This window comes from Thermobia domestica, chromosome 4 (genome assembly GCF_964235325.1).
Source record: "Thermobia domestica chromosome 4, izTheDome1.hap1.1, whole genome shotgun sequence".
NCBI classification, from domain to species: domain Eukaryota; kingdom Metazoa; phylum Arthropoda; class Insecta; order Zygentoma; family Lepismatidae; genus Thermobia; species Thermobia domestica.
The window spans coordinates 256,476,822-256,500,415 of NC_137457.1; the positions used below are offsets into that span (position 1 = coordinate 256,476,822).

Sequence of the window (23,594 nt, forward strand, 5' to 3'; positions counted from 1 at the left end):
ACTGCTCAGAAGCATCAACACGTTCTTGTTTTTGGTCAACAGTGAGCAAACGCGGCACCCACTTTGAACAGAGCTTTCTCATAGTCAAATGCTCATGCAATATAAAGCCAACACGTTCTTTTGATATCTTTACGATGTCAGCTAACTCACGCACCTTCACTTTTCGATCATTCAAAACAAGTTTGTGGATTTTTTTTATGTTTTCTGATGTTACTGCCTCATTTGGACGTCCACTGCGTTCTGCATCATCGGTGTCTCTACGACCACGTTTGAAGTCAGCAAACCAACGTTTTATTGTTGTTTCTGATGGAGCGGAGTCCCCATAACACTTTTCAAGCCATTGCTTCGCTTGAACGGTATTTTTTCCCATCAAGAAGCAGTGTAAAATTAAAACACGAAATTGTTTTTGATCCATTGTTTTGAAACTAACACAAGTAGGGTCACTCTTAGCACAATAACTCACAGACGAATGAATAGAATATCATGAAATTCTCACAGCTGTCTTGTGAAGGTTAGTATTCACTGAAAACAAGGTGACTGCAATACAACTAGCGCCATCTATGTGTTAGGCCCGGGACTTTTCAGCCCATGTGTTATATATATATGCAACTAACAATATGAGTACATCATATCTGGAAAGGACATAGTCATAATACTACTTGTTTTAGTGACCTCCAGAAATTTGAAATTTTGAAAAGTTGTTAAAATAATGCTTAAAACTATGTTTTCAGTCCTCACATTGCCAAATATTACCAAACACTGACGGCCCCCGGACGCCTGAAAATTTTCAAGTTGTTAAAAGAAACCCTAAAATTGCGTTTTAGTTTCCCCATTGCCGAATACTTTCCAGGGAAGGACCCTCGGAACCACCCCGAAATGAAATCCTCGCTACGATACTGTACATATATTAAATCTGGTAAATATCTATAGTACTATAGAATTTCATACTAATCTATTAAAGATAACTGTATCAGCAAGCCAATGTAACAAGTTTCGACATGTATTTCGAAGAACTGAACACTTTTCGAAAATATAGGTGATGTAACTGACACCCTTGCCTCACCCTGCGGGCGGCCGTGTATACGACAATAATTATACTTTAAGATATGTTTTTAGAAGTTTAGTAAAAGCTGTTAACAATCCTTATATTGTGTAAAATGTAAGTGAATGACGTCTTATACGTCATAATAACTATAAATACCACAGTTTCTTTGTCAATTTGGCCGCCTTACACGAATTGACTTTCGAAAAGTTATTTTGAAATTTAAGGTTAAAATAATAGACCCTTCTTGCACTGTGTGTAAATATGACTGAATAAAACATAACATCTGCGTATAATTTCTTATGAAAAGTCGCCCATTACTGAAGACATAATTGAAAATGAATGAATAAAAGAAATGAATTCATCTTAGGGGTGTGTTAGAGGTCTTGATGTGTGCAGAATACTCCCTGGACATAATATCTAGGCTATTTTTACAACAGAAATTGTAAACATAAAAAAATAAAAAAGAAACTACTGCAGCACTAAATTCAGAAAATGTTTGCTTATGCCCGGATACTAAATACAAGCTATTCATTTACTGGTTAGTGAGACGCCATCCCCTCCCCTGTGGAATCCATAAATGTACCTGTATTGCAATATGTTGTGTGTACTTGACAACCGAGAGTAGCAGAGTAATCTTAACGATACTATAACCACTTGGCCGGGACCCCGCAAGCATTGGGGGGCCCGGCGAACAGAATGGCACGTATTAATTACATGTATTAGGAGCAAAATTTAGTCATAGGGACCACAACACACTTGTTTGTTCTGGGGCCTAGTATGCTGTTAAAACGACACTGGAGTAGATTAGACTGAAGAGTAGAGTAGACGGCAAGCGCGGGGCCGCCTTAGGCGCGGGGCCCGATTGGAAGCAATCGGCTTAAGGCCGGCCCTGTGTACGGCTGTAGTAATTATTACAGAAAAACTAAGGGTACTAATATAAAATACTTTAGATTTCCTCAAAAAGAGGGGGAATGTCTCCAGAAATGGATTTTAGCTTGCAGGCGACAGGACAAAATAAACCTAAAATATGGTAAGTTTTACATAAAAGTAATAAATAAATGTAATGTTAAATGAAATTATAAAAAAGCGAATTCATTATGTAGTTTCTTTTTAGTATTAATAGTATGTAACAATAGTATATAGGACTACAGTAGCTTGTGTTGATTCTGCACACAAAAATCCAATAGTACGATTTAAAAAGACGAACTTTGAGGCAAGACCCGGATTCGAAACTATGAGGGAGGAGAACTGACATAGATTATCATTTCTATCATCATATCCTTCTACATAAGATATTGAGACAAAATTTTCCCCACAGAGTTAGGCATGTAACTCGAGAAGGGAGGCACAATGATTTAGGAAGCTTACCTCCCTCGAGTTACTCAAATGGAAAGCATTGAACGCGTTAAAGTAGTTCAGGTCTCATTTCATTCTGGAGGTCTGCATTCCCTGTAGCCTCGGTGCTAAAACGGGACGTTGCACCTCAAATTAAGTAACGAATGGAAGGTTCGTAATAACGATTAACGGTTGCAAAGATATATAACAATATATTAGATCAAGAGAATAAAGTATCCACCTACCATGTCAGGGCGACATTGCCGGGACATTTTTACTCTCAGAATTTGAAATTTTTGTACATTTTAATCATAACTTTGGATATTTACATATACATATTTAGGGGCCCCCTCCAAAATTACAAAATTAAGAATAACTGCAGTAAATTTAAAAATGTGGTAGATTTTCAATCAATCAAGGAAGCACGGTGGCTCAGTGGCAGAAGGCTCACCTCTGGTGCAAGGGATACTGGTCCGCTTCTCGGTCAAGTGAGTTTGTGGTTGACAACATCGTGAGTTTCTCGGGGTACTCCCACATTCTTATTCCACCAAATTCCACATAATCATTCACTTGCATTTATCTTTTGTCTTCTTTAGTCCACGGGACAGAAAAGAGAAAACTTATCAAGAACATTATGTAATTTTATGGTTTATATGTTTTCTAGTCTAGCTGTAATACCCCTACATCATCTTCACCTACGCCTAGCACTTTGTTTCTTACTTGAAATAGTCAAGTTGCAATTTCTTCGTTTGAGGTGCTTTGTATATACATTAGGGTGGTCCTTAAAAAATAATTTATGAAATGTTAAAGTCTTACCTCATCATTTTATTCTCTGTGATGAAAACCGTCTACACGCAAAATTTAAGAAAGGTTGAAAAATTTTAAACCGTGCCGCAGAGACCTTGAAATTTATTATTACTGTCCAATATTACGCATCGGTGAAATAAGACAAAATGCGCTGCCTACAATAAAATGGAAAATATTATTACTGTGGTATTTATTTGGAGCTATAAGAAAATGCAATATTGTGTAATGTGTAATGACTGCATTGTTCAATGTTCATTATTGGCCCACGTTATCTCGTCGAGGCTTCTTCGCGTTCGGAAACTTGCGCCGGTGTTCTTCCACAACTTGCAGCACGTATTGTTTTTGCTCTTCATCCTTTGTAAGTATGCAATTGAACTCCTGCATCAACGCAACTCCCCGTTCCGCGAAGTCGTTCACAACTTTTAGCTTTTGTACGAACTGCCTACCAGCATTATAGTCAGGTCTGGTTTCCCATTCTTCCGGGTCGAATGCAAGAAAGTCGCTTGGAATATCCAAAATTTCGAAAAAGCGACGAGATGCTTTTGTGACAAAGTTAGCGACAGTCTTTTCGCCTAAGTTGTGTAATTCTGGTTCAACGTTGATCCTCTTCATCACATCCCCTGAACTCTCATTCTCAGATAATGCTTGAACCATCTGTCTTTTCAACAAGACAGTTATACTCGGATCAAAGAACGCGAGAGAGACCAGTACTTCACTTAAGTACCACATGTGACGGGAGAAGGCTGTGACCGCTGCTTTAGAAATATGCTTGTCCTCATATGAAATAAGTTGCTTTAAAAGCGAGAGATCATTGGAAGGAGCAGCTGCAGCAAGAGAGGCCTGGAACCATGCGAGAATGTACACTCTGACGGAAAACAAAGCGAATCTCTGCATAGCCATGAGCTCTCTCTTATTCATAGAGAACTGAGAGCGGAAAAGACAAATTTTGATAGCGTATATGACTCTCGCCATCCACCTTGCCTGGTGGAGTGCTCCAAGCTTATAGAACCGTATCCCTCTATGAGGAGTACCTCCCAGGTATATTATTGCCAGTTCAAGCATCTCCCGGTAGTCGTCACGAGGTTGGGTGTGGATAAGCTGATTCTGGCAAAAATCAATTATGAGTTCTTTCTCATTAACTTCTTCCTCGATCGGTAGATAAGCTTCATAATTTATATTCTTCCACGCCTGCTGGGAACGTTGGAAGATTGCGATGTTGGGGCCTGATGAGTAGTTATGACATTCGGTGAAGACCGCACTTGTGATGATCTCCATGATGTAGTGTCTGCATGCTAGATGGAGTAACTCCCTAACTCATTTTCTATCAGAGTGCAAGCTCCGCTCTTTTTTCCAGTATTGCTGACGGTTGTATCGAAGCACAATACTCGCACTTTGTCAATTAAATTCCACTCTTTCAAGCATCCCATCACTGCATTTGCCATAGCTAAGCCAAAACCTGTACCGGAAGGAATACTAGGAGCACCGAGTAACTTGTTTACTTCTCCCCCAGACACAAGCACTGCAATGCGGTCAATTTTATCGTTGCCAGTTACAACTGGTAAGATCTTTCCATCAAAGTGTACAATGAGGGGGATATCTGGGGAGAAAGATTCTTTCATAACGTCAGCTGTTGCCTAGCGATTTTGCATCATCTTGCGTATTGTGCTTCAATTAAGTGCCAGTTCGTCGACGTCTTGGCCAAGGCTGGAAGCAGCAGCAGACAGAATATGGACAGCATCGCGATCACTCACTTTCGTACCGTCCAAGGCAGCTGCCAAAGCCGGTATAACATAAGGGTGTTCGATAAGGCTGAAGACCTATCGAACTTCGGGAGTGAAAATTTATCGAGTTGTCATCGGTTACTCGAAACCGTTCGAGTATCTGAAATTATCGAAGTTTCGGGTATTATCAAAATTTCGAGTATTATCGACATTTCGAGTATTATCGAAGTTTCGGGTATTATCGACATTTCGGGCATTATCGAAGTTTCGGGTATTATCAAAAGTAGTGATGAACAGTTCGGTTCCTTGACCTCTCCAATGATTTCTTCTTGCAGCCAAACTAGTCAAACAACTTTTTTCATCTGATAAGTTATTGCAAAGTTGTATTGGTCGAAATCATATGTAAAATTATTTTTCTGCCTGGCCCGCTATTGGCGCAATCGGCAAAGTGACTATTATTGACTAACGTTGTATGGATTCCAATTCCATTCGGTGATGCATGTTTTCTCTTCCTTTTTCTCTCTTCTCACAGGCTGCTTAAACCTTGTACAGGTCTGTGGAAAAGAAAAAACTTTTCCTTTACCACATTGCTAAGGAGAGAAGTTATAAAATGAACACGCTGCATATACGTATGTAATACATATTATATACAACTATGATAACCTCGAATACATCGTTTCTTTCGAACACACCGATAATCCCGAACTTTTCTAAATATTCAAGCGACTCGACAAATGCGATCATATTTATATATTTCTGTATTTGCTGCTTTCAAACAATTCGAGATTCTCGAACAGTTCGAGTGTCTCGAAGTTGTCTAATGTTTCTTACATTTCGAGTGCCTCGAACACTTCGAGAGTCCCTAACTTTTCGGGAGTCTCGATCATTTCGAGAGTCTCGAACATTTCGGGAGTCTCGATCATTTCGAGAGTCTCGAACATTTCGGGAGTCTCGATCATTTCGGGAGTCTCGATCATTTCGAGAGTCTCAAACATTTCGGGAGTCTCGAAAGTTCGATAATTCGATAAAATTAAAATTCTTTATCGATGAAACGGTTTTGAAATGTTATCCAATTATTATCGATTACTCGATTATCGGAACAGCCCTAGTATAACAATGGATTTCGTTCCTCGTTTCTTTCTTTTCGGTTCAAAAAGCGCTGGTCTTTTCTCCTCATCGTCGCCTTTAGTACTGCTACTGGAGGAATCTAGTTCAGCTAAGGCGTTCAGCCCCTTACTACTTTCTTCCTCTTTCTGTTTCCTTTCTCTGAATCGTTGATAATTTTCTTCTCTTTCTTTCTTTCGGTCTTCCTGGTCAGCCAAATTCTTGTCAATTCCCGCCATGTACCCTCTCCTTCCTTCCTATCTCTGGGCCAACAGAAATTCTCTATCCTCTTCAATTCTAATCATTTGTAAGGCATTTGCATGTGCAATATCAAAGAGATTTTCCAAATCCGCTTTAAAATCTGTTTCCATTTTTACCTGTGATGCCGATCGTCGGGATCTGCTTCTCTGAAGAGTTCGCCACTTCTCATACTCCTTCTGAACCTTCGGGATTTTGTTATATGATGCCATAGTGGGTATTCGAGCCATCTCCCAGAATTTCAGCACCTCGTTGACCACATAGGCGTAGACGTCTCTCAGTATATGGCCGTCTTTTCGAATTAGAAAAAAAAACAAACGTCGAAGGACATCGCCTTTGGAAGGAAGTTTCCTACCACCAATCGAGCTAATTGGTTTTCCGATTAGCCAAACCTCCGTATTTGTCCGCGTACTCCACGTGCTTGTGCTTGGTCCTGCTGTTGGCTACTTGGTGGCCATTTCAATATTGTATAAAAGATCACTAACTCAGCGGCCCAATTATATGTAATGTAACCGTTTATTTTACACAATTAAACCTTTTACCACTACGACAAAATTATAAGGAAACCCTTCTAATACTAAAACAAGAACAACCACTTTGCTGCCATGAGGGTAATAGTAATTTCGGAATCACTAATATACAGTGAGTATCACCGGTGATACTCATAAGCAACATTAAGGTATACATCCTTTTTATGTTCGGATGCAATAACAGTTTCAGTCGTATCAAGATTGGTACCTGAACAATCTATACTACATGCAACGTGACTGCCATCTATCGTCCATTTTTTTTTCGAAATTTCGGCATTCGCTTACCTATTATTTGCTTTGTTTTATTCTCTGCTTCTGGGCCAATGCTAACATTTTAGCGCGAATAAATGGAGGGAACAAGTGTTTTAAGCGGTGTTTCTCTGTTAATTAGGTTATAAATAACACGATTCTACAAAAGTGTCCAGTGTTCACATACCCATCTAAACCTCAGAAGGACTTCCCAATTTCAGGGTCGATGCGGCACGGTTTAAAATTGTGTAAAGAAGTTAAAATTTTGTTTACTTACGTTTTTCATAAGAGAGAACATACATAGGGGGTAAGACTCGGAATAATTTAACAACAAAAAATTTCTTGTATATAAGGACCACCCTAATATACATATTTATTTCTATATATTTTTAGAACACAGTAGTAATATGTAACGTTTTATTTTGTACAAATGCTTAATAATATAGTTTGTTATGGCGTAAATATTGACACTAATATTCAGAGAACTCTCAGTTTCACCAAACCTTTAATTTAAATACAAATTCTATAAATAAGCGATCAGCGATTTCAAATAAGATGTTTTTTTATAAATCAAAAATAAAAACGGCGTCCCTGCTCAATAAAGTTTTTAACCTTCCCTGAGATTCTGACGAAACTTACGTGGGAGTAACCTCTTAAAAAACTGTCCAAGCATAACGAAGATATACGTACGTGCATTTCTGTTTACGAAAACCATGAATTCTCCCTTGAGATATTCTCAAAATTTATATGGGGTCATCAGTAAAGAATTCTCTTTCAAGCAAAATAAGTTTGCGTGTAAGATACCAGCGAGCAAGCGCTTGTTAAAAGTTCATCTGACTCTCGCTGGCCACATCTGCGACCAAAATGACGTCATGCGCCACAGCGACAAGAATGTAGCACTGCATTGCATCCACCTTGTAGTCTTTCCACCATGTCCTTAACTTTACAGCATGATTAGTTGTAAACTACTCCTTTACAATTAATATTGACGCGTACATAAACTGGCGCCAATGCCACATTCAAGTGCTAATTTAAGGAAAATAACCTTCGGCGCAGGGAGATTTAGGGAAGATTTTTTAAAGAGGGGAAAAAGTAAGATTTTACGAATATGACATAAAATGTAGGAAAATTTAGCTTTTCAATAGATGCTATATTAAGCACTACGGTAGTATGGCTAAAGACATCGGTATTCTGTCTACAATCCCACCATATGCACAAAATACAAATATACAAACTCTTCATTACTCTCTCAACAACCCATCCGCAACCTTACTAGAGAATATCATTGCAAAATAAGTCTTTGAAATAGGAATGCATCAACAAACAAAAGGAAGTCAACCGGATTTGTTGCTTATCGATTGGGTGGCATTATCACAGTACAAAGAAATTTCTTCAAGAACGTGGCTACTCGATGTTTTCGCAACGCATTTTGTAGCTCATACGTACGCTTGGAATACGCTGACCATGTATTTAAATGTGGATGACTAATCACAAAACGTTGCAAACGCGAAATCAATAAAAACGCACAGAATACTTCAGCTTGAGCGTTTTTGGTGCGTGTCGGAACAACAGGCCGCCTGATGTTTCGGAAACAGTAAAGATGTGTAAAGGAAGGAAATACGTGTTGCCAGACAAGGGGAATTTAACAAGACCTTCATGTTTCCCTCACAAGACACCAACTGAAGTAGGTCATTCCGATACTACCCTTCCGGCGCGAGAAACGAAAAAAATAATGACCTGGAAATCCTGGCTGGCTCACAATATGATTTACTCTGGCGAAAGTAAAATTACCGAGTAGTCACCTAGGTCGCGTTCACTGCGGGGAGTACCGCATCGGAAACACATCCTCGTATAGCCATAGCCAAAGGGTTGAGAAATGTCAACTTAAATAAAATGCACAATATTGAAGTTCAATCGACTAGACTTTTGGTTTCCAATTGTCCACGGAGGGGGCGAATACTAAGAAAAGGTGCGCGGTACAAATGGAATTTTTGATCATTTCTGAAGGAGTTTTAACTTAAGTTCCTTACAATCGCTTCCCACTGCTTAATGTTAACTTTGTTAATACGGTATCTATTAGTCCATTTGTCATTTGTCAACATTTTCGTTTCTATCCTGAGTCATTCATTTTTTTTTTGTAAAGATGTGTATTTTTACTTTTCAATAGTACTTTGTTTTTCATGTAATAATAATGGTCAGCGATAAAAAAATACATTTTATCGGGAAAGAAAGCTACCAGACTTGAAAGAAGATTAGAGGCAAGCGAAGGCTCTAAAAGGTTTCTTATGACTTCTGGTCAAAATTTCGAAAGTAATAATCATACAAATGTTGAGGTGGGGTAGGTGTTAAGAACAGATACTGACTGTTAACGAACTATTTGCTAATCAAGAAACTTTTCAAACTTTATTGTACTTGAATGCAGTAATTTAATTGTTAAATTAAAATGGAATGGATGCGGCCTCTTCAGTTATGGATCTGAGTTAAATTTAGTGTATCTAAATATTTGTTTGGATACAATTAGTATTCACGCAGTATATGGGTAATTAACTCGAAAAGGAAACTGTAATCGAGAGGTCATTAGGATTGTAACACACTTTTCAGAACTCTCACTGACAATCACAGCAGCATATACATATGCTCCTTGATCATAACAACATAACAATCATTATCAATCTATCATCTCGTATTAAATTTAGATGAAGCGATATTTTTAAACATTTGGTGATAGTCCTAATGTAAAGTAGAGTTTTGATGAAAGACAAATTAAATATGATTAAGGCATACACTTTTCTTCATTTGTTGTGTATTAAACAAGCTCAGCGAAAATTAATAAGTAATTATTTGAGATCAACTAAATCTCAAGAACGATTAAATGAAATAGTTTAGATGGCCATTGAAAATGACATACTCAATGAAGTGGATACGGATGCAAGCCAGAACAGTGTCTTTATAACATGAAATTTTCAGTAGCAAAGAAAATGAGAAATTAAGCTAATTACCATAATCGTGTAAGTAGAAAATACTATGTAAATATACTGTTAATGAAGCTTAAGAACATACCTCTTTGTCAAAATCAAACCTGAGTTAATGTTAAACTTGAGCTCAGGATCTTTTTTCTGTTTTGACTTTTATGTTTCAATTGTGCTTTTCAAAATACATCTTCGGTGTATATCTTAGTTGTGTCTTGCTGTTATTTAATAAAAGAATGCTATTAATTAATAAAATTGGAACTTCGTTCAGTACTCCTTCACAGCCAATTAGTTATAATTTCGCCATTTTTAGTTAATATTCACAGAGAGACTACAGAGTTGCAATTTGTAAAAGTTATTTGAAGAATTTTTTGTCCATCACAACTTTCTATTCTTCCATTATCATTTAGGTGGGGCGCCTGAATATTAATTGTTAAACTTAAGAAATGTCTAGAGCCGGCCCTGGCTACTCCTCCTCCTACTACTACTACTTATACTATGGATCCGTATAGGAAAACAGCACGAAAAATGTATCACAATCTGACGAAATATTCCTGCTGTGAAAATTTAAGAAACATTGCTGGAGCTTAGACACAATCAGTAGTATTCAGAGGCGTTATTAGGTGTGGTTAGTGTCGTACTAAGGGTTTAACTAACGCTTGATTTTAACTAGTATTTTGAAGCATGTTGACTATGTTATCCACGATTTATATCGGAAAAAGCCAGCCACTTTTCCGCAGGGCTGTCTAAACATATGAGGAGAGAACGAGTTAATAGAGTCAAATAATCATAACGCTAGTAATTAGTATTCCAGTGAAAATCAAGCAAAGCAAAAGTTTAAAATCACGGTCCCGGTCCCCCAGGGTCGACGCCCTTAGTGTTAGGAGTGTGCTAAATACTCCCTGCTATTTTTACAACAGAAGTTGTAAACAGTAGCTTAACGCAAAAGTGTAGGGCCCCTCGCAGGATTATTTTTGGGTCCCCCTTCCCATTCCCATTAATTTCCCACTACATTATGTTCCTGTAGAAGACAATGGTTCATAAATCATAATTAACATAGTAACCATAGAATATTATTAAATTACAATTAAAATTAATGCTCATCAAAAAAAGCAAACGAACTGCTGAATGTCGAAGTTCATTTGAAGCGGTGTAATCTTCTAGCATTTATTTTCTGCAAATATTTCTATTATATTACTTACGTCTATTGTTCTTGTTCTCTCACATTCAACACTTAAAATACTGAGACTGGTCAACCGTTCTTCAGACATGGAACTGCGTAAATAGTTCTTTATCAGTTTTAATTTTGAAAAAGATCTCTCCGCTGCAGAAAAACACTCATTGGTAAGGTCAGAAATTAACAAAAAAGCTGTACATACACCGGGAACGCTAGAAGCCGAAGTATAGTTATCTATTAATAGAAGATATGCTAGTTGCCAAATTGTTGTTTTCAACTTAATTTCATTGTGTAATACAAATTTGAAATCTTGGGGGCGCGGTGGCTCAGTGGTAGAGCGTTCACCTCTGGTGCTTGGGGTCCCGGATTCGATCCCAGCTCCCGCCAAGTGAACTTTGTGGTGGACAAACACCGTGCTCGTGGGTTTTCTCGGGGTACTCCCGTTTCCTCCCACTTTCTTCATTCCACCATTTCACTCATCTCTCATTATCACCGTCTCCTTTAGCCTAACCGGCATAACCGCGGGACGTAAAACTCAAAGATTTCATTTCATTTTTACAAATTTGAAATCGCAACAGTGTAAGTTATAAAGCTTCTGAACTGAATGTAGTAATAGGGATACGTATTCCTTTTGCTTAAATTTTTGCGCCAAAAAAAGACATTTTCAGCACATTGTACAGTCGGCATCAAAATTATTTTTCCTAAATCCTCGACTGCTAGGATGATTTTTTAAACTGATATTACTAGCATGGATGCATGTTCATTCAGAGCATATTTTTCCTTTTCTAAAGTAAATAATATTATTCAGGGAAATGGATAAGCTGTATTCAGCTCACTTTTTTGTTGCTTATAGTTTTTGACATTTTCTTCGCGGTGGACCCCAAATTATGCGCCCCCCGCACTGCAGGTCCTGCGGGCCCCTCAGTGACGCCACTGCTTGTAAAAGTAAAAAAAAAAAAAATAAGCTACTGCAGCATAAAATTTAAAAAAAATATTTGCTTATGCCTTGAAACTTAATACAAACTATTCATTTAGGTTGTTAGAGGCCATATCCTCTCTTGTGAAGTCCATACATGTATCTGTATTGCATTGGCGTCTCTGGCATGTAAAATTTGGGGGGGACATCAAAGGAAATGATCTAACTGCTAGTATTTCAGCGGCATTTTAGATCATGTCACTTCAAAATATTGGGGGGACGCGTCCCCCCCGTCCCCCCGCCAGAGACGCCCATGCTGTATTGCAATATGTTGTTGTGTGTACCTGACAACCGAGAGTAGCACATCAATCTTAACACTACCATAGCCACTTAGCCGTGGGCCCCGCGAGCAGAATTGCATGTATTAATTACATTAGCAACAAAATTTATTCATATGAACCACACCACACTTAATTGATATGGGGCCTACTATGATGTTAAAACGGCACTGGAGAGTACATTAGACTGGACAGTAGAGTAGACGGCACTAATGCGAGGCCCCCTTAGGAGCAATCGGTTTAAGGCCGGTCCTGATTCCAAGCACGATTTCGAATATAAAGTGGTTTAGATTGCAGTCCAGCTCAAATTAGATTGCAGTTCAGTTGAAATATATGTTTGATAATATTAATTCTTCTTCTTTCTCTCCTCAACCATAGGTTGGCGGCAACATGGAAATTTTAAAACTTTTCTCTCTCTTGGGAGAGCTGCTTTATACTTTAATAAGGCCTCTTCTTCGTAACTGCAAATAGATATTCTATCCTTGGTGTTCCTTCTATCTTTCCCTCTATCAGCACGGTAGGCAGTTCTGCTCGCGCTTTCGAGCAGGTCACATCGATGATTCGTGTGGCCTGGCTGAGTGAAGCTACAGCTACTCATACATTCATCGACGTGCCTCTTGGTTTATTTCTAAGGTTTATAACCTTCAGGTTTTTTGTGCATAGCACCTTGAGTTTTCAGTGTTAAGCAGTTTATTCATTGATCAAGATATGGAATACAAAATAGATCTACAGTTTCAGTTGCTATTTGACCGGAGATTTCGTAGTTCTAGGCCAAATCCCAGCCAGATATATATATCTGGTTAGCCGACCAGTTTCCTGGTATTTTTGATAATCTAAGTGCACTGCAATTACACGCCTAGTCATACAGTACTATTATTAAGTTCAAAAATCAATGTGCTTATGAACAGCTTGCTTCAACCGCTCCGGCTTCTGTTAAATTTCACCATTAGGACGGGAATATCAGTGACGCCAGGATCGTCGCAGTCGGCGATTCAGTGAAAGTAATACGCGTGTACGATTACCCTTTAGAATGTCCTCTTTCTATCCTTGAAGAACATTTTCGTCAGTATGGGCTGGTTCCTAAAGTTGAGCCCCAATTATGGAGTGCGCCTTTCCCCTCTGGTATAGACAGTGGAGTGCGAGTTATTCACATGGAGTTATTCACTCCAAAAACATATTCCGTCGCGGATTATAGTGCACGGGTTTAGAGTCAGTGTGTCGTATGAAGGACAGCTAATCACCTGTTTCCAATGCCAATCTAATTTACATACCATCTCCTGCTGCCCTCTGAAGAAAGGAAAATCTAATATCAATGTCGCCGAACAGACCCCCCTTCGTATGACCGAAATTGGAAAAGTACAACGTTCGTGGATCCAGACGGGCCCCTCAACGGCCACCTTGCACTTCAATTCAGGTCCCTCTCGAGTACCTGTAATATCTGATACACATGTGTTTCCTGCTTTGCCGACGTTACAATACACGATTAAGTTACGCAACAACTCGTCAAAAGTTTCAGGTGCTCCCGACTCACACCCAGCACCTCTACTTTCCCAGGATAATACCGCGATGGAAGTTCTACCTCTTGCTTCTTCTCATCCGTCCTCTCATTAAGTGGTATTGAGTGGTTCCCCTAGTGAGAATAACGACGCTTTAGTAACAAGGAGAACAAACATCAGTGGCAATTACATCTGACTCTAATTATAAGGAAAAACGAAGGAAAATGACTCAAGCTTCTCAAAAGAAACCAGAACACAGCTTTATTTCTGAAGATGCCCCCGGGATAGACAGAAGGGAAACAAGAGTGCTCCGTTCCCAAGTTCTTTCTACCTCTGACTCAGAACTGCCGTGACAAATAGTGTTTACATTCTGTGCAGCAGCCTATTGTACTTGGCCTTCAGTACGCCTAGAGCAGTGTTTGTTTTGCTAGTATGTGTTGCAGTATTTTTTCTTTTTTGGAGTCGCAAGTGTACTCTTTTCAGGGCATGTTGTTTTCACAACGTGTGTGGTGTTTATAGCTTTGACGAATCATGTATCCTTTCCCTTTAGTAGGTATTTATATTATTATTTAATATTAGTATGCTATATAATGTCCAGTGAACTTTTTTAAGGTGCTTTCGATTAATATACACAGAATTAGTTCAGAGTATAATAAGATTCTACTAAAGAACTTTATTGATAATCGATGTCCAGACGTGTTGTATTCAAGAACTAAGTTCCCGTCATTAGATTTTCTCAGTGACTATGATTCAATTGTAAATATAGAACGTTCCACTGGGGTTGCGCTTCTGATTCGTAAGGGACTGCAATATGACAGGGTGGTACTGTCTCCCGATGGTCGAACAATTCGTTGTTATATTCAGAATATAGGTTTTCTAGGTTTATACAGCCCTTCTCGCTTTTGTACGTACACAGGAAAGGGAGGAATTTTACGCATCTACGATCCCATCTTTATCGCCCCCAGGGATTTTGCATAGTATGTTGGTTGGTGATTTTAATGCTATTATCGATCCCCGGGACTCACCCCCTGCCCCGCCTTGTCCTTCGTTAGTGGAGCTTGTCCGAGTTATAAAATTGAAAGACGCGTTATTCGTGTCTCAGTCTCCGCATGTTTTTTCATATTGCTCTGTAACTACTAAAAGTCGTATCGATAGGGCCTATATTACTAACAGTCTCTGTCCTGCGGTTCTCCAAGTAGCTACAATCCCAATAGTCTTTTCCGATCACGCCGCAATTGAAATTAGTTTTAAATTACCTTTTTTGTTGCCACCTTCTAGAGACCCTTCTTATTGGAAGATGAATCATGAGTTAATGCTACGAGAGGAGGTACGGGAAGCTTTTCCCCCTCGTTTCCTCTACTGGTCGCTTGCAGAGATATTACCCAACTGTATGCTTATGGTGGAACCTTTACTGCAAACCGAAAATTCCTAGCTTTTTTCAGTGGCGCGGCAAAATTGCGCGTGTGGATGATCATAATTTACATGAATTCTTGTATCGAGCACTTCGCAAGTTCTGGTTAGCCCCTCCTTCGCTTACAAACCTTGCACATATCAATAGTATCAAACAGCGTTTAAAAACGATTTATTCCCATGATTCCCTCCAAGCCTATTTGTCAATGATTTTTACCACCGTTTTCCCGATGAAAGTACTACTATTTACCAAATCAATTCACTTTTACGACAGAGACGTTCTACGGCTATTAATTCTCTAGTTCTGGGAGACGGTACGTCCACCACGGACACTATTAAGTGAAGTATTATTAAGTGAAGTTACACGCTATTATACGGATTTCACGACCGAGCGTCCCGTGGATGCTACCCAGACCCTGGATTTTGTGTTTATATATCAGCCACTTTCAGAGCACCATAGCAAGACTCTTATGCAACCGATTACTGCGAATGAAAATTTCACTGCCCTTCGCCGGGTGCGGGGTCGTAGCTCCCCTGGGGAGTACGACTTGACGCTCCAGTTTTATAAACAATATGGGACATACCTCAACACACATCTCACGTCTTTATTTAATGCTTACTTATCTGGTGAAGCCTTTTGTCGAAACACGGTGTTATGGTGCTCATTCCCAAATCCACTTCTGCGAAAGTGGTTCAGAACTTTAGGCCCATTTCTTTATTACCCGCGGAATATTATTCACGAAAATAATTCAGCTCGTCTACGCCCACTTATGCCGCACTACATCAGTTCGTTTCAAGCTGTACTTCACTCCACACATAATGTTACGTATACCCTTCGCTCTTTGCGGGATCTGTTCTCCTACTTCCATTTTCGGCAAGCACCGGCAGGTGCTCTAGTCGTAGATTTAGAAAAGACATACGACAGTGTCGACCACAATTTTCTTATGCAGATTCTCGAAGCTTGGCAGTTTTCCATAGCATTCCGTGCAGTCATTGTGAATTGATACTCTACGGCTACGTATTTCGTATTCAAATTAACGACCATCTTTCCCCTCTTATCCCGATGAAACGGGGTCTTAGACAAGGGTGTAGTTTATCAACTACCCAATTTGCTCTCGCTCTAGACCCTTTGCTCAGGAAATTGGCAACATTACATCCTCCAGGGCCTCCTCGTTTTCTTAGCCAGAACATTTTCGCGTTGCTGATGACATCAATATTACCGGTGTGGTTCCCACGCAGATGGCGATTGTCTTCGATGTGTTACAGCGCTATGCTCGTTGTTCAGGATTACGTTACACTCCGCGAAAAACCCAGCTACTCCAATTCAATGATTTTCGTTTACTCAATCCCGACACCGGGACTCCCAAATACCGCATGTCTCCTCTGTGTGGATCTTAGATGTCCCTTTTACGTCAAACCCTACTCCTTTGTATGGCATTGTTTGGTTACCAATCTTAACCGAAAACCGTCACCTGTTGTATTCTCAGCGATTTCGTCGTCTCCACTTATTGCATGGAATCCAATTTATTAATATTTATGTGGTTTCTAAACTGTAGTACAGAGCACGCATTTTCCCATCACCGGAAATCTACGCGAAACGGTTTGAATCTTTATTTTTGTGGAATGTTTAGCGCGGTTTCTTCTTTCGCATCCCACGTCCGGCCCTTTACCTTCCCCGTTCTATGGAAGGTTTAGGACTGATCAGTATACATATTAAATGCTGAACCTTGATATGCTTGACTTCTATATAGCCGTCTATAACGCCGAGTTCTTTACATACCAGTGGATCCGTTGTTTTTGGCCGAGTTATGAGTTCCCTCTCAACCCCCCGTTCATTTAATTCTATGACTGTTGCCCGTCTTACATTCTCTCATTAATACAGTACTGGACCTATGCTGGTGTGGCACTAAGCCCTGAGGGCCATACTTCACGTACCTTGTACCATTTACTTGCGTCTTACACTTTCTATTCGACTCTCTTACGTATCCCCTAGCGTTTTCCACAAATTCATTGGTCGCAAGTTTGGGCTAATATCTCTGCCCCCGTTTTGCCTTCCTATTTCCAGGCGACCTGGTTTCAAGTGGTTCATCAGTTAATACCCACCCGTGCTCGTCTCTTTGAGCTGCATTGTCTCCCTGACGTTCAGTGCATCAGATGTACCCAGGAAGACACGCTTTCTCACCGTTACACTTGTTGCGTCGGTGCTCCAATTATTTGGAATTGCCTCCGACTTCATTAGGAAGATTTTTTCCGCGACCCCCCATCAGTTCACAGTGTCGTACATTTTGTTTCCAGAGTTCCTTTTTCTCCCACCTACAAAACATCACGCCGTTCTTTTTCTAGTCGCATGCACCATCATTTACATTCACCACTACGCCCCGTTGATGGACGCTCACACTTGTTACGACTTTCTTAAATTCACTCGTTACAAGCTTTTTTCGTCTGCGTTGGACAAGCGGTATTTTAGTAGATTTCTAGAAGTAGTACTTTCGTGAGTCCTCCCTTTCCTGTTCGTTACTGCTAGCTTCCATTCGGAAGCGCTCTCCATTGTTATGTTAGTCTTAGTATATATGTTTGTGTCTCAGTATTGTTCTAGTGTTTAGTTACGGAGTGAACCATATTATGTAAATTTCTGTAAAGTTTTATCCAGTCCCGTACATGTATAATAAAACTCACTAGGGGCACGGTGGCTCAGTGGTAGAGCGTTTACCTCTGGTGCTTGGGATCCCTGGTTCCAAACAGCTCGCGCCGTGTGGACTTTGTGGTGGACAAACACCGTGATCGTGAGTTTTCTCGGGTTCTCCCGTTTCCTCCCACTTTCTTCATTCCACCATTTCATTCATTTCTCATAATCACTGTCTCCTTTGGCCTAACCAGCATAACCTTGGGACGTAAAACTTAAAGATTTCATTTCATTGTTTCTATCAGCACGGTGATCCAATCGGAGTGTCGAATAAGATGGCCAAGCATGCTGTTTCTTCTTTTTCCTATTATCTTCATGATCTGTCGTCCTTCATTAGTTTGTTTTAAAACTTCTTCGGAACTTGTCTTTTTCACTTCTTCCGTCCGCGGATATTAGACTTCCTAAATAGGGATTCGATTCCCGGCGGGAGCTCATGTGGTTCGGATTCCACGTTAATCAGTAGGTCCACGTCTCATATAGCCTCGCTGCTGAACGGGACGTTAAACTCAAAATCAACTCAACTTACTAAATAGGGAAACTTCTTAACGTCTTCGATTATCGCTCCCTCTAGGCATACTCTTGCCCCTTCCTGCACTGTTATTGTGTACTTTATCACTTTGGTTTTCTTTTTTGTCTTCATTCTGCATGTTTTTTCCAGTTGGTCGTTCAGGTTTGAAAGTGCTTCCTGCAAGTCCTCTTGGTTCTTCATTATCAGTGCTATGCCATCAGCAAACCTTATTGTGCTGAAAACCTTGCCATTTACTTTTACGCATTTCTCATTTTTATCAAAGAATTCTTTCATAGCCTCTTCTATATTAATTAAATTGGATAATTTCAATGAACATTGTGTTAATTTTATTTGACTGTGTGCATATTTTCTTTGTGTACTGATGGCAACATAACTGTAAACACAAGTTTCACTTAGTTCTAAAGCAAAGTTTAAATTGTCACCTTATTGTATCCCAAACAAGGCTATTTTCATAAATTTGAACCGTAAAATACTACGATTTGGGCTATTGAACTATGAGTTAGTATAGTTATTGGTGACGGGTTTCTATTAGCTTTTCTATCTTAAATAACTTGAACTACAAAACTAAATCACTCAACAAAGCAACGTTTATTTTAAAATAATCATTGTGTGACGGTTTCGCCAATCAACTGAACATATTGGCTTGAGCCTCTGATGAAGCCGATGTGTTCAGTTACTTGGCGAAACTGTCACATAGTTATTATGTTAAAATAAACGTTGCTTTGTTGAGTGAATTTTTTAAAGTTCAAGTTATAGGTGATTAATAAAATATTTTCTTCTTTCAGGTGAAGAATGGACATATCAAACGTATAACTGACGAAGAAGTGAAATCTCTGGTGTTGGAAATAGCTGGAACCAACGTTGCTACAACTTACATAACATGTCCAGCAGATCCAAAACAAACGCTAGGCATCAAGCTTCCATTCCTCGTGCTAGTGATCAAGAACATGAAGAGATACTTTACTTTCGAAATTACGGTATTCATTTTCTTCTAACAACGATAATTTTAAGTTTTGTTAAGTTCTCTGGAGATTGCGTAAGAGTTGTTGCTACAATTCTTTGCTCTGTTCTCGAAATTTAATATTTGTTACTATTTGCAAAAGTCGGTTCAAGTAGCTCAATAATGGTAGGCAAACGAGAAATGAAACTTTGTAGGTAGAAGCATTGATACTATAACACCTACAAAACAGGAAAGCCGTCATGGATGATTAACGTGACACCCTACTACTTCGATGTGCAATGACCGAATTCCACTAGAAACGGAGAATAACTACGCAAAAGTAATTCACAATAAGCTGTTGCCAGTACATGATGACAATGCGATGTATTGAAGTAATGCGTATCGATAGCTTCAGAGGTTTTAAGCGTGATGATTGTTGCTTCTGAGAACGACCACGGTCATTTAGATCGTCAATTCTCACAGCCATTACGGAACTCATCCAAAAAGACAGATGAGATCATGGAACACACAGGTATGGCAAAAGGACCTATGATAACCCCAATCCAACAATTGGGATACTGCAAGCTCATTGTATGTGTAAAAAAGTGGTGTAATGAGCATCTCATTAGTATTACGAACCAGTGTCGGACTGTCTCCCCTCGGGGCCCTGGCTGGAAAAGCAGTTTAGGGGCCCTATGGTAGGAGTCGTATACATCCCGTATGCAAAATGTAAAATTGCCTACTGATAACATAAATTAAATTACCGTAATGAAGAAAAGAGGACTCATTCGGTTTGCTCTATTGTAAATTCAATCTATAGTGATCATTAGAATTGAGCGAGAAATGACGGATGTGGCATGTTTTCTAAATACTATTTCTGTTGAACATCGCAGTAACTTTCGCAGGAGCCCGTAAGGTATAGGGGACCTTCTTGTAGTAAGACCTCTTGTATCTTTGTTAAGTCTGTGAGTATACTCAGTGACGTGCATGTGATGTACATCCGAATTTCGTGGTTCTTTTTGTTATATTGTAGTTACACAAAAATTAAAAATTAATACAAAGAAGTTGAGGGTGAAGCCCCAGCCGGATTCCGGCCCTGGCCTGTCCGAGACTGTTATGAACCTTACATTGTCAATAGTTTTACGAACGTTGTCATGGAAACAAAGATGCCTGCAGTGCACTGAAGCAAATGGATCATATTGAGTAACATTTCCAAGGCAAATATCTCTACCTTCAAAATTTCATTTCTCTAGTTCTTACCATTAGCACTCTGTAAATACGTACTCTTCCAACAGCGAGGCTATATGAGAGGAAGATCTAAATTTAACGTAAGATCCGAACCAAATGGGCTCTTACCAGGAATGTAATCCGGGTTTCCTACGACGAAGACATGCATTCTAACTACATAGCCATGAGGGAACTTTGCTTACCATCAAAGAGCTAAAAAAAATATGCGTTACTGTTTGACGTACTTATGACACTTTAGATATATGTAATGTTAATCTAGGCATTAGCAGGAAATAAAATATAAGTATATAATATTTAAATTAGCTGAAGAAATCGGAACTTTTTTACATATCAAGAAAAGATTGGTACTGTACAACGTACCGTTCGCACCACCAGAAACAGAAATTACGCTATATACAATGGAGTTGTTAAATTTAAGTCTAACGGAAATAAAAAATTTGAATGTTTATGCCTATGTCTTTAACAATGCAAGGAGAAATATTGAGATAGAAACATCAGCAGCCAATATATTTTGAGATACGTCTGACTATAGATCGCACGTCACAATACACGTGCGACGGATCAGAGCCTCTACTACTCTCGATGTAGTACGAGTGATGGATATTTTCCGTCTCGCGCGCATGCCTACAACCACCTTGCATCGACTGTTAGTCGGTGGAAAACTTACTTTCTGGACGTGTGTCGTAGGAAAGTAGAAATTATGGCAATGAAAACTGATGTAATGACTGTATATCACTCTACTAAAGTAATCTGGCAAGTGATAAGAGCCCTTTGTGTGACTATAACACCAGGGAGTTTAATGTTTACATTATATGCTGTTCATTTATGTTCGAATGGCTAACGAACGTGCTTTCTTAGTCTCGGTTAGAATAAAAACTCGAGTATAGTCTTCGACACTTAGCATGGCTTCTCAAGGTCAAAATGTGCTGACAGAGGCGAGCTTCTACATTATTCTATTGCAGGGTTGGCAGTGTAGTTAGCAACTTTGCACTGCAGAATGTACGCTACAGTGTCTCAGTTATGAGGTATGCGTATGTGTATAAAACACAACCACAACACTCTAGTAAATACGCGAAAAAGTTGTCGCTCACATATTGGAATTATTTTCATGTTATAGAATATTGATTAATGTAGGGACGTAAAATTTTCGTTATTTTCTGCCCAAAAGAGATGTTCTTTAAGACAAATTGGGGCTATTGTTCGTGTTAAACTAAAGATAACAGTGTTATTTATTTTTAATCGTGTTATTTTTCAGGTTAATTGTAATAAAATTTAATATGTTATGCATTTTCTCGGATTAAAATAAAAATGTGTGTGTGTGTTTTTTTTAAAGATAAATGCCATCATTTTGAATGAAATGATGCAGTTCGATCTGAAAATAAATTTTAAGACAGAAATCCACGCACACATTTCATTATTAATTTATTTTTATTATTTCTGCTATAAGGATTCTTTTTTTTATCAGTTATTAATAGTGATGAGCGCAAGAGCCTTGGTCTTATAGTTTTTGCAGGAGTCTTGCATGCAAGACCAAGACCAGGAATCCCGATGCAAGATCAAGACCAAGACTCTTGCGCAAGAGTCTTGCCCAACTACCGGTACTACTCGATTTTTATTTTATGGAATGTGAAAAGGAAGGGGAAAATTATTACATCTTTCACATTTCTTGGCTTCAGTAAAATGCTGCTGGAGTGAATGTGTTCCTAGTAGTTTATGCAATCCGTGTGAGTTGATCTAGCCTTGTAGCATATAGCTACAGTACAGTGGCGGTTTCTCTTAATGTTTGCATGTTTGTACAAACCTCCTTCCAATATTTTCATCTTTTATTTATGCTAAATCACTTTTCGTTTTATTCTCAACATCATCTTTCCTTCATGTGCGTTTGAAATGAGGCTGGCTAATAGTTTTCTACAAACTCCCCAGCTGGGCTACTGCGGGGGTTGCGAGGTGCGAGGATCCTTATAGTGCCTCATAGGAATCTATATTTTTGCAGATCTTTTGCAAGTAAATCTACCAAGAAAAACAACTTTTCCAAAACAAAACGCCTTGGAACTGGAAATTCTCCATCGTCTCCCCCCCCCCCCTGCAATATTGGTTGACACGGTTCTCGCCTGAAAGGGAATGGTCCGCTCTTCCAAGGCGTACACCGAAAAAAAACTTGTGCCTTGACAAAATGCGAGATTGCCAAGTGGTCATAACTATTGGTTCACTCAACCAAGTAAGGTCAAGGTAGCTATGGAGACAGTAAAGGCAATCCCGTGAAGAGTGAAGACAAATTGAGGATGTCAATAGTTAATACACTCGTGTTTGAATGAGTAGAAATTTGGCAGCATAGAGATCATGTTTTCATATATGAGTGGCTGAATGAGAGAGCTGGAGAGCAGTTTTTAGAAAAAGAGGGTTAATGAGGGGAAAGGATGAGATTTTAAAGGGGACTGCAATCCCTGTCCTCAACTCGCCTAACCAATGTCCAATGTAGAAAACCCTTGTCTTTCTTCACTTTCCTCTTCCGCCCACGCCTTTGGCTACTTAAATAGGGGCTATCAGCCCTCTCACTAAAAGGTCTTTGGGAGGGAGTACTTCGATAGTTTCTTTCGGCGCAAAATAAATCACACCGGAAAAAATCATGTATTTGGAGTCGGACGGGAGTATGTTCACGATCGAATTGTCGAATCTGTTCGTACTTTGTAGTGTTGTGTGTGTGCGTGTACTGGTCTTTGTTGTTCATTGGAATGGTTGCTATAATTGTATAATTACGTGTCTGTTCCTGTTATACGTTAAATGACAATGAATTCTGTAACGTCGCTGTTAAAAAAAAAAAAAAAAAACTTTAGAAGCA

The 23,594-nt window shown here is 39.2% G+C and overlaps 1 protein-coding gene across 1 annotated transcript in view; it reads left to right on the forward strand.

The window, feature by feature from the left end:
- Positions 1-23,594, forward strand: part of LOC145684001 (cilia- and flagella-associated protein 20-like) — a 47,698-nt gene that overhangs the window by 19,521 nt on the left and 4,583 nt on the right. The window contains exon 3 of the mRNA XM_081755787.1: positions 19,353-19,544. Within this exon, the coding sequence (XP_081611913.1) occupies positions 19,353-19,544 (192 nt within the window). The remainder of the gene's footprint in view (positions 1-19,352; positions 19,545-23,594) is intronic.